The sequence below is a fragment of the Pan troglodytes genome, chromosome 5, assembly GCF_028858775.2.
Source record: "Pan troglodytes isolate AG18354 chromosome 5, NHGRI_mPanTro3-v2.0_pri, whole genome shotgun sequence".
Lineage (NCBI taxonomy): Eukaryota > Metazoa > Chordata > Mammalia > Primates > Hominidae > Pan > Pan troglodytes.
In genome coordinates, this window is record NC_072403.2 from 52,193,150 (window position 1) to 52,205,999 (window position 12,850).

Consider the following 12,850-nt stretch of genomic DNA (forward strand, 5'->3'; position numbering starts at 1 on the left):
GCTTGCCATGACCCAATCCTGTTAGACTTGCACATAGGGCCCAAACTCCTTCATAATGTGACCCCAGTTTCTGTGTAATACTACATTCATCCAGGACTCTAATTCTTAGAGTTCACCATTCTCTCTGGCATTTCTGCTTTAGTGCAGGCCTCTTCCTTTCCCATCTTTCCTTCACCTGGCAAATTCCTACTTAACCTATAAAGCTGTAACTCATGGGTTACCTTCTTGGGGTAGCCTTCCCTCCTCATCCCAGACTACTCTCTTACAGGCTTCCATAGTGTACTGGGCTTACTCAAACCATGGCACGCTCTATGTTCTACTCTCTATGTACTTATTTACTACCTGTACTCCTTCACCAGCCTAGAGACTCACTGAGGGCAGGAGGCATGCCTCACATTCCTGAATTCCCATGTCTGGAGGCAGTACCTACTACACACTGAGTGCTCCATCACATTTCTCAAGTGGGACTGTCTCACTAATGCTATACCAGGGCATCAGGAATAATGGCTCCTATGTATTGATCACCTACATCCCATAGCCTTCAACCTAAATTTGTATCTTCTTTTTACATATAAGGAAAATCTTAAATAAGAAATATCCTGAACTCAGGTCTTTCTGCCTCCAAAGAACAAGTTGCTTTCCATTATACCTTTATAACAAATGGCTTCTTGGTTCCAACTTCAAGAACTATACAATCATAATGTGAAGTAAAAATGTGCAAACTTGTATCTCTCCTCTATTGATTTGTTATATAATTTGGGGAACTCTTCTAACCAGAATTTCTCATTCAGAGAATCATATACTTCCTGACTACATCAAAGAGGTGTTATGAGGCAACATTCATTCAAAGTGAGTTCCAGTCTTCTGAGGCTACATAAATACTAATTGTTGTTAGTAATATGTAAGAATTATTTAAATATAGAATACTATTTTGCTAAGCACTACAAATGGAGTACTTCATTATACAGTGAGAATATAAAACACACCATGCACTATCTTGCTCATTAATAATTCAAATCTACTCTTATTTATTCAAGCAACAAATAGTGGGGGCTTTTAGCTAAGTTTTTCTTTTTTGTTTTTTAGTATCGGAATTGTTTACTATTATGGGTACACCATACCCAGTGGCTGGGTGTGGTGACTGATGCCTATAATCCCAACAGTTTGGGAGGCTGAGGTAGGCAGATCACTTGAGGCCAGGGGTTCGAGGCCAGCTTGGCCAACATGGCAAAGTCCCATCTCTACTAAAAACACAAAAATTAGCCAGGCCTGGTGGCGCATGCCTGTAATCCCAGCTATTTGGGAGGCTGAGGCATGAGAATTGCTTGAACCCAGGAGGCAGAGGTTGCAGTGAGCCGAGATTGCAACACTGCACTAAAGCCTGGGCAATAGAGTGAGACTCTGTCAAAAAAAAAAAGAAAAGAAAAGAAAAGAAAAAAAACACAAAAAAGATGTTTACTAGTTTTATGATATAAGTTTATAAGCAGCCAGAGTAGGTGTGTAGGTGTATATGGCCGAATACAGAGATTTTTTAGGATAAGATGCCTCCTAAGCAAAAAAACAAAAAACAAAAAACAAAAAAAAAAAAACTGAACTCAGTTGGGTAATTAATCTAATTTCTACCTATCTCCACTGTTTTAAACTAGAAATGGAAATTGAAGGTCAATGTTGTAAATATTACAATTATAGTTAAGCATTACTGCGGTGAAACAAGTCCATAACTCCATGTAAAATTCCTGCCCAAAGAAAGGTGTTTAGATATATTTTAAAGAAATGGGTTCTGAGTTCAACCTCTCTTTTCCTTCATAGGCATCTTGCCTTAAAACTTCTGTATTCTGTGTGGGTGTGGTTGCTGTCTGTAATCCTAGCACTTTGGGAGGCCTAGGCAGGCAGATCGCTTGAGCTCAGGAGTTCAAGACCAGCCTGGGCAACATGGAAAAACCCTGTCGCTACGAAAAATACAAAAGTTAGCTGGGCATGGTGGTGTGTACTTCTAGTCTCAGCTACTCGGGAGGCTGAGATGGAAGCATCACTTGAGCCCAGGAAGTGGAGGCTGCAGTGAGCCAAGATCACACCACTGCATTCCAGCCTGGGCGATAGAGCCAGATCTTGTCTCAAAACATCTGTATTCTGCTATGCACATTACTCTGTCTGAATGCTTATTAAAACTGGCCTTGAATCTAGAAATCTAGGCCATCTTTTTCAAAGAAGGTGGTCTAGCAGCATGTTTTAGGGTTTGCAAATGGGAGTCTATCATTCATTTGTAAACACACATTTTCTCCATGTTACCATATGCATCTCTAGGGATGCAGCAGTAGACACACAGAAAAGCCCCTGCCCTCATGAAGCTTGCATTCTGGTGAGTGGAGATAGACAATGAGCCAATACATGAACACACAATACAACATCTTGTGATTGTGTTGAAAGACAAGGCAGGATGAGGGGTGGAGCGGGGCCTGTCGTCTGTGTAGGTGTGATAGTCAGGAACAGCTCTATGATGAGTGAGGAGCAAGCCATGTAGGCTCCAGAAGGAAGAAGATTCTAGGTAGAGGGCACAGCAAAGGCAAGTTCCAAGGGATGCTTGGTACAGGCAGGAAGTGGGGGTTAGAGCAGAGTGAAAGGGGGAGAGTTGCAGAGGAGATGAGGTCAGCAGGGCTGTTGGGGCAAGGTCTGATGGGCCTTGAGGGCCACAGCAAGGATTGGGCTTTCTTCTGAGTGTGATAGGAGCCACGGAGTCTCTAAATTCTGGTGGGGTCAGGGAGGGGGTTCTACACTTGCTTTTTCATTCAGGCTGCTTCCCTTTCCATTAACTGAGTCAACAACAGCAACTTCCTGGAGGCTTCATTCCACAACATCCCCTTGTGGCTACAGTGAAGATACTTCCTGTTTATCCAGGCCCCTCATTTCCTGCTGTCTCCTGTTCTACAGGGAACCCTTATCTAGAGAGGTTTGGAAGAGTTTGGAAGAGACAAGAAAAGAGGTTTGGAAGAGACACAGCCTGAGAAGAACTGCAGCATCTCTGCTCCCTGGAAGGGCCTGTAATTCCTCACTCCCAAACTGAGCCAGTCCCTTCTGATGTAGGGTTCTGTCACCTCTGAGTGTCCCTGAGGTGAGGGCACTGCTGCCCCTGTGCAAAGATGAGTTGAAAACTGCAGGGGAAGAGTTTGATATAATGAGAGGCAAGTAAGGTAGAGTTCCCTGGCAAGAAAACTTAGAACTCCATGTACAAAGTCCACTACTACTGAGGATGATGATGATGGTAATGAATGACATTACTTGCATGTGTTCTGTCTGCCAGTCATTATGTTAAGTGTTTTACATACTCTAATGCATTTAGCCATCACCACCAACCTATGAGGTAAGCACTATTATTTTCATCAGTTTGTAGTTGAGGAAACCGAGGCACAGAGCAGTAAGGATCCTTGCTCAAGGTCACACTATCAAGTGGCCTAGAGGTCAAGTAGAGAGTTCTCTCCAGGATGTCCCACTCTGGAGACTAGACTTCCTTCTCACATGCCCTACGTCAGCAAAGGAAGCCTCTTTAGAGGTCATAACAGCATCATCCTCTTTGGGGAAAAAGGAACTGAGGAGAATAAAGGCCAGCACTACATAGGCTTTTGTATCCAATGGGATTATACATCCCTATATCTGCAGAGCCTAATCTGAGGCCGTGACCATAGAAGGCATTCAATGTATATTTGCTGAATGAATGAATAAAAGTGCTTTCTATAGTGCCTGACAAATAGTCAGTGCTCAATACATTGTTGCTATTATTAAGTTTGCTCATGGGTTATGTGTCCTGTTCTAGGAAAGGTAGCCTGAGATTTTCTTAGTCAATACCCAAAGGCAGAGTAAAGTCATAGAAGATGAAATCAATTCTATTAGATGCACTGATAATGCAGGCTATAATAATACACCAAGAGATCTTGTGTTGTGTTGTGAAAGAATCCCAGTCCAAGTTTTCCCATTATGAGTTGTGTGGCTTTGTTTACCTTGGAGGTTTCCTGTGAAAAAGCTGAGTTTTGTATAATTTGGAAAGCACTGTTCAGATGTAAAATATTATTAATATTGTTTTCACTGCCTCTGCCCTACAATTCTTCACAGATTATCCCTCACTGAGTCAATGGAAAATGCTTGGTGACATAAGCAAGGAGGTGGAGGAGCTGTCAAACCAGGCACATGTCAAACCAGGAAAACCCTTGCATTTTCCAGAAAACTTTTCTTTTTCCCAAACTAGATGGCATAATTAGATTTTGAAACAGATTCTAAAACAAAATCCAAAATAGATGCTATGCCTTCAATTGCCACATTAGATTTATTAAGAAAAGCTAACATGATCTCAACTACTGATTTATGTACAAGTAGTATACCACCACTTCTGATAAGAAATAAGACAAAAACAGTGTTTTAAGCATCAGATGAAATATTACATATGAGTTCAATGTCTTATCTTCCCGGCTTTATACCCCAATAATTTTTCTTTTATTTATTTATTTATTTATTTTTATTTTTTGAGATGGAGTCTCTCTCTGTCGCCCAGGCTGGAGTGCAGTGGCATGATCTCGGCTCACTGTAAGCTCCGCCTCCCCAGTTAAGGCCATTCTCCTGCCTCATCCTCCCAAGTAGGTGGGAGTACAGGCACCTGTCACCATGCCCAGCTAATTTATTTTTTTGTATTTTTTAGAGAGACGGGGTTTCACCGTGTTAGCCAGGATGGTCTCGATCTCCTGACCTTCTGATCCGCCCACCTCGGCCTCCCAAAGTGTTGGGATTACAGGCATGAGGCACCGTGCCCGGCCTATACCCCAATAATTGATTAATGCTTTATTAATTAATCCTTAGAGAGATTTCAGTAGTGGAAAGAACAGTTCAAGTCCCACTTCTGCCAATTAATGGCTGTGTAATCTTGTGTAAAAAGGTAACTTGTCTGAATATCAGGAATCTGTTTATAATGGGGCAACTACATAGATGCCTTGGGCTATAATGGGGATTATATGAAGTACCTGTTATATGCCTTGTAGTTAGAAGAATTTAGTGATTGGAAACAGTAGTTGGAAGTTTTAAAATTGCCCACCTTGATAACATATAATATTGATCCATGGAGATGAATATCTCTGGAGCTTACATTTGTCACCATGTGGTGACATGTGGGATGGTTTAATGCTCAACTTAGTAAACAGTCCCCTGAGGTTAAATGTTTGGGGTACAGCATGAACACTGCTCACATATTTCTATAGAACTACCAGAGGTAGGGGAAGAAAATCTTACAATTAAATAGCAAAGTACCCTATTGTTGGAGCAAATAAAACATTATTGAAGATGTTGTTTTAGGAAATGAAAGTAAGTACATAGTCCAATCTAACAGAAGCATAGATAGGTTAAAGTCATCTTTCTGGAAGCTAAAGGATCAAGACCTTTTTGAAACATTAAAAAAAAGTGTAGTTCAGAGCTGATATATTAGATTCTGGAAAGAATAACTGTTGTAGTACTAGACTGTAAGGATGTGGACACTGCTATGGTATATAACAATAAAAAGAGAAGATAATGAATTTCTTAGTCCCCTTCACTCCCAGGGGAGTTTCCTTTAGCAATTGTTCAAGTTTCTATTCAACTCACTTGCCAAGAATCTTCTTTGGGCCCTTAATCCCTTGATGTAGTTAAAAGCACGCAATTACCATTAACTAGTTAGATGTGCCATTGTAGAATAGGTAGAGGATCCAGAAAAAACCTTCTATGGTAAGAGAAGGTTAAAAAAAAGAGAAATATATAGTAAATATGCATGTTATACATACATTTGCACATGTGTATAATATCCATATATACATATATGTACACACATATGTTTTACCCAGGTATACTTACCCAAAAGGTGAATATGAAATTACATATATCGAACCTTTTCTAGGGAAGGTCTAACTTGGTAGACATTTTATTCTCAAAAACTTTGACGATTAACTCTCCATTCTAGCTAGAGTGGAAAGGGTATATATAACTTTGTACCTGCTCAAAATTTCCAGTTGAAATTACGTCTCCATGTGTTTTTAAAATTCTATTTTTGAAACAGTTTAGCTTTAGCGTTGGGAAAGGATACAGACCCTTTACATAAATACATTTGTCCCTTTACATAAAGAAATTCTAGGCCAGGTATGAGTTGGATAGTTTATGATCTCCTTGCAAAGCTGGGCTAGTCACTGCAAAGTTGCAATGCCTATTAAGCCCATTAAGCTTACCACCTAAACACATAAAGTGATAATAAGTGTTTCAGGTATCATTTTCTTTCTTATGTGTCAATTCTAAGCTTTATCAGAAAGTACTAAAACAAACCCATATAAATTACTGATAGTTGGACTCAAACAGAATCACTAAGACTGCAAATGGCACTCTCTGAATTTTACATTAAAATCTGTTTCTTTAGGAAAACAATTTTTCATTAAAATTGCTGTTTTGTTTTAATATATCTGACATTTAGGTTAGAGGTAGCAACTGCCAGTGTCTGTTACTTCTCAACAGTTAAAAGATTCTTTAAACAGATAAACAAGTTTTTAGTTGATTTCCCCACTTAACAATGTTATTAGTTGAACAGTCTACCTTGTCTTTACCAAATGTGATAGGTGGCTGAGAAATCTGCCTCTGAACCTTCTCAGGGAGTATCACTTTCATAAAATCATTTCTTCCCTCTCTCTGAAAGATGTTTGCTACTTTCTTCAGAGGCAAGAAAATGTTTAGTATTGTACATTTAAGAATGTTAAGTTCTTAAAGAATTGTTTTAGAGATCATTAATTTTAACTTTCAGTTTTGCATTAATTCATTTATTTCCAAAATGGCCTCAATTCTAGTCCATGTTATTACCGGAGAAATAGCAACATTTGTTTTGCTGGAGGGTTAGAATCTGTTATACACATGCCATCTCTCTTGCCACCTCACACACACACTGCCTTTTGTTCTTCATAAACCAAAGATGGTCTAGAGATGTATGACAAAATATTATTTTTAATATTACTATTATGGTCATTGAATAGGGAATGAGCATTTCAGTTGACTTCACGTTTTGGTTACTGAACGTTAATTACCATGAATACCTCTAGAGGGTTTACCATTTCTGAGGATTAAATCATATACAACTCAAACACTTTTAAGTTACTGAGTGAACACAGTGGTTTTTGAAAATTATTAAAGAGCTTTAGAGCTCTGCAGAGCCATAGGTCATGATTGGTTGTGCCCAGATCCTTACCCTAGTGCTCGCAAAAAACTTAAGAAATGGGCATGAAGTTCAACCAGCTTTCTTGACCAACACCCACCTAAGTTTCTCTTCCAAAACAATTCCTGAACAAGTGACACATACTAAATTGTGTCACTTGTTTCTCCTCAAAGCAGAGTACAAAGTGCATCATACCAACTCAGCCTCATCCTTCTCCTCCTATCACTCTCACCATACAAAACAAGTGATTTGAAATGTCCAGTGGTTTGTATGACAGAGAGATTTCATTGTACTCAGTGGCCATGATGTGCTGGTCTTTTTCATAACTCACACAACAGCATAAAACAAATAGACTCTGACTCAGTCAGGTATACTATTGTGTAAAAAGAAAAATAAAATGCACAGAGCAGTAGGGGATTTTTCTCAGCATGATTATTTTGCAGCCAGAAAGGCTAAGAGATTGTCCCAGGTCACATGGATTGGGAGGATGTTGAGAAATTCTCAAAAGCAGAGGAGAGAAAGTAGGATTTATGAGTGACCTTAAAAAGGCCTTGGCCTTTCAGAAGAGAAAAGAGCTCTCCTGTAGCAATCCTAAGATTCCAAGCATATGAAGAATTACTGTGCTGAAAACACACTTCTACTTGTATTTACCCCTACCCTAAGAGAGCTATTGGGCTTAAAACGTAGCTTGAGGGAATTAGGTTAAGTACAGTTTTCTGAAAAAGAGTCTCCTTAAAAAAATAAATTATAGCTTGAGACAGTGACCATCTCAATGGGTACCTAAATGAATGAATGATTGAAACAGGTTAAATGGTGCTGGTGGGGGGACTAGGTAGGAGCACATCAGATAAGATGGCTAAGATGGCCTCTCTTTCTACCTACTATTCACTCTATGTGGAATGATTTTCTCTCAGCTCTGTACATGGCTCTCTAAATTTCTTTAGATCTCTGAATGACATTGAAACAATGACATTTAATAAACTGTCACTTCCCCAGAGATGTTTCCAATGGCAATCTTTTCAAAAGTGGCCATTCCTCCCCCATCAATGCTCTATCCCTCACTCTGCTTCATTTTTGTTCATAGCCCTCATCACTAGCTGAAATTACCATGTATATTTACTTGTTTACTATTTCATTGTGTGCATCCCATGTTAGAATATATGCTTCATGACGGCAGGGACGTTTATCGAACTCCTAGGCTTAGAGCATTGCCTGGTAGGTAATAAGTGCTCCACACATGTTTTTGAATGAATGAACAAATCTCTCAAGTGCCAAGGGTCTTTGAAGCTTCTGTATTTCTTATAAGATTTGTCATGTTTCCTGCCTGCTCTAATGAGCGGAAGGGAGCTTTGTGAATTCCTTGTGTCCTACATGGATGCCCATGGAGACAAGGCTGGAAACCTGGTACATGAATCAGAAGCCCTCCAATCTAGAGAGGAGGAACCCACCCTTTCTTCTGTGCAGGAAGCCACCATTGCAGAGAAGGGGCAGCCCCAGGTTTGGATGCCCCCTGGCAGAGTGGTGGCGCTCTGCAGCTCTGAGAAGGCCCCCCCACAGTGGCCAGCCGTAAAGAAGAGCATTTGCTGTTGGCTCAGAATCAGGTGAAGGAACTGCAGGTGTGGAGAACTGAAGTGTTGGGTGAGCCTCAACATTTCTGACAGCTCAGAGATACCGTTTATAAAACTGCACACATCAAGTCTTAGCTGGGGAGATAAGGATCCAAGTGCTTAAGCAGAGCTTACTCTAGACAATTCTTGGCTGACCTCACCTGTACCTACTTGTGCCTAAAAGAGACAAGACACTGGCTTTATATGATTACCTATGCCTGGGCTCCATTCAGACCAGCCAGGTAAAAGTTCTGGGGGTGGGGCCTGGGCACATTAATATTTTTAAAAGATCTCCAGGGGACACCGATGTGCAATCAGGTTTAAGAACCACTGGACTAAAGTGAAATGTAAATTTCGTTACCAATCTCTTGGATCTCTTTCATTTTCCCAAGGGTTTGGCTCTTTGTGGAGTGGGTAGACTATTTTCAGAAATATGAGAATACTGGAGAACATCAACCCTGCACATTCACACACACAGAAATTCTGCAGTTCCCCTATAGCATTTTCTATTGAGGGCTCTCAACTTCTAGATCTTTCTGAGAACTCTCACATTGCAGAACAGACGGCTAAGTTCACAACACCACCAATGGAATTTCCAGAGAAAGCCAAATATGGCAGAATTACATTTGTCTGATTTCCTCCTCTTTTTAGTATTATTGCTTGAGCAGCTTTGATGAAATTTAGGAAACTGGAGTCAGAAGGGCCCCTAATACAATCAGCTGAGAGCCACACTGGAGGATGAGGCTTTCTGTGTCACTATGGGAAACTAGATTTGTGGATGCTTCTACCCATTTCAAATAAACTCCCATACTTATGAAGGAGGCCTGCTGGTTGCATCCCCCTAGTATGGCTGCTTGCCCATGGGGGCTACATGTAGAAAGTGGGGATGCCTATTAAACAAACAAGACTGAGATTAAGCAAGATGGATATAAGCAGGTGAGACAGACCCTTTCCATGTGCCTCCGTTTTCTCTGACAATAAACCTTAAAGATTTTGAAGAAGAAACTCTTGGCTCCACCAGTTATTAGTAACGAATGAAGAAGACAGATACCTTTGGGGAAGCTTTGTTTGGTGCCTAGAATTTTACATTTGAACCTTTCTTCGTGATAAGAGTAATGGTCAGTTTTGAACAAGGAGCACAGGTTTTCTTAACACACAACATTTGGCCCACCTTAAATTGTTCATTTTCCCCCTTTTTAATAAGCACAACGTAGATCTTTGCTTTTTAATAATGTTACTGCTTTACATTAGATGATTAAATATCAAAAATGGAAAGCCATGTTTTCTAGGTGGCTAGAGTGTTTGTGTGTATTGGGAGTGGGGTGGGAGGGAAAACATTTTCTGTGTGCTAGACTGTCATTGTAAACTCAGCTGGATTTAGGACATTCCGATAAACTGGTAAAAGTTACCTATCACTTTCAGAGAGTGCCTACAAAGATGACAATGACGATGATGGTGATAGCTAACATTTATTGAGCATTAAATAGGAGTCAGGCACTGTGTTAATTATTCTACATGTAAAATTCTCTTGTCTCTAAGCTAGTAAGGTAGAAATTACTACTATTCTCACATTATATGAGAAGACTAAGGCACAGAAAGATTAGGTAACCTTTCTAAAAAAAAAAAAAAAGAAAAAAAAAGCCCATCATGATTCAGAGCTATTGGCAGTAAATACATGTAGCACATATTTCTGGTAACAGTCTTCCTCGAAAAACCTCATAAATTTATGAAGAACAGCATCAGCTGTTCACCATCTAGCCCTGACTCACCTCCTTTCCCGTTTGCCTCTAATCTCTCATAGAGAACCTACTGCAGTCAAAAGAATTGACTCACTAGTCTGCAAAATGCTGTGCCTTCTCTCTTTCTATATAAAATCTACCCATCTTTAAGTATCATTTTTCCATAAAACCACCCCAACCACTCACATACAACCAGCTGTAACAACTTTGTATCCTCTTAATTCCACAAAATATTCTTTGTCTTTAAAGAAACCTTCGGCAATTGGTTATTTTTATAGCTATATCATAGATACATATGCCATATAAGCATATTTTAAACTTTTTCCTATATAAGCACAAGGCCTGGCATGTTGCAGATCTCCAATAAATATTTTCTCATTACCTTTTCTGAAACCAAAAAAGTTTAGAATATCTTATGACATTCTCAGGGCAAGTGTGTAAACAACAGATAACTGTTGAGGACAGAAGGGAGCTGTAAAGTTTTATTCTCCATAGATGGAATTATGTTCCAGTGGTTACTGGAAGATGTCTCTCTACCTGGTTACCCACACTGGACTTGATGCTGGCTTTAAACTGGAGGGGTCTAATGACTGCTCTCCCTTCTCAAGTGCTATGGAAGTACGACTGGCAGGACTGTGGGTCTCTGCATGCGTGTTTCCATTCTCAATGCAATCACAGACAGTGCCAAACCTTTATGTCCTTATTTTCTGAACCGTCATATGACAGGTGGTAGACATTTCCATGGCACTGACACAAAAATTAGTAAATACAGGGCTACATGTTTAAAATATTCAGGAACAAAATGCCAGATTATCAAATCTATTTCAAAAGATTGTTAAAGCTGCAATCTTGAATGACATAGCCATGTGCTATGCCAAGAACACATAAATCCCCACCTGTAAAGCACCAGGGTGTCACCTGCACACCCAACAATAAAGAATTCAGGGTTTTTCCTTAAGTTGAGACTAAAGCAAGGATGGTAAATGATTATGCAATGTAATTCACCTTTTATTCCTCCCACCACACAATGAACAACTGACCTTCTGTGCGTGTATATGTGTGAGTGAACTGTTTAAATAAGAAGCTTCAGCTAGTTCTTCTATTAAATATGAGAGAAAAAATAAACATTTCCATTTTGCAAGCCTGGCATCTTCTCCATAATATAAAGCCAAATGGAAAATAAAAGGGAATGAATATCATCAGAGGACGATTACCTATGACAAGTCAACAACTGCTGCCGGCAATCAGTGAGGACCAGCATGTATAATACTAAGCCTTAAGATGCGAAATATTTATGCCTAAACTTTATGAACAACTGCTCAAGGAAAATGACTTGCTTTCTTTGCCTGACGAAGAAAATTTAGGCAGCTGTTCTCCAACTTTGATTTCCAGAAAGCTGGGGACTGAAACTGCCATCTGTAGAACAGCTATTGTTTAATTTGAAGACCACATCACAGGATATTTAAGTGACATGCCAGAAAGGGTTATTGCCCCACTGTCAGGCTGGCCTGGATGCTGGGTTTATTATGTGTGCTTTCTTCATGTAATCATTGATTCAAAATCCCTCTTGACATTGAGGGCTGGAAAATTCTCCTTATTGACAAAGATACAATATGAGAATATGAAAATGTGTCTACTCAGAAAGGACTGACCAGGGATTACCTAATAAAAAAGACAAGAAGAAACAATGGCAGACCTTGTCATATTTAAAAATAATATGCTGGTCCCTCTTCCAACTTATTCTACTTAATGTAGCCATGCACTCACTACATGCATTTCTAGCGCAGTCTATGAGCTGAAAACTATTAACCAAAGTCTTATTTCTTCATGCTAAAAAGGCTCTGCCAAGCAGCGTCAGTAACAGCAACAATGAAAAATAAGATTGCAGGTGCATACCTTAACCTCCTGATTGGTAAAGACCTCGACATCCACCACACAGGCAACCAGAGTGGAAACATCACAGTCCATGCTAGGGGCTGGCATTCCCCCTTCTGAATTTTTAATAAAGAGTTAGGCAACCTCAGAGTTGGGAGTGAAGGGAAGAGCTTCCAGATGGATATTGCTGTGGCCAGGCCTCGGTGCTGCCTTGCTCTGGGGACGGCTGGAGGCTCGGGCTCCTGGAGCCCGCTCCCACTGCACGCAGCCCTCCGCGTCTGAGGCAGCACAGCAGAGTAACGAACGGCCCGGCTCGCTCATGGCAATGACATCACCACAAAGACTGACACAAGCTGAAGCTATTTTTTTTTCTCCAAGCCTTTTATCTCTAGGCAGTGCAGTGGAGCAAATTGAACATGATTATGTGCTAA

General features: G+C 40.2%; 1 protein-coding gene and 1 long non-coding RNA gene across 6 annotated transcripts in view; one reads left to right on the plus strand and one right to left on the minus strand.

Annotated features, from left to right (window-relative positions):
* The window catches only part of RCAN2 (regulator of calcineurin 2), a 272,477-nt gene that overhangs the window by 92,174 nt on the left and 167,453 nt on the right, over positions 1 to 12,850 (minus strand). The window contains 1 exon segment of one of the 5 annotated variants that reach the window (NM_001105241.1): positions 12,441 to 12,717. The exons of the other annotated variants lie outside the window; for them this stretch is intronic. Coding sequence (NP_001098711.1) covers positions 12,441 to 12,512 — 72 coding nt within the window. The 5' untranslated portion in view covers positions 12,513 to 12,717. 5 annotated transcript variants of the gene reach the window in all.
* LOC107975155 (uncharacterized) overlaps positions 1 to 12,850 on the plus strand; it is a 64,504-nt gene that overhangs the window by 36,681 nt on the left and 14,973 nt on the right. The gene's annotated exons all lie outside the window — the stretch shown is intronic.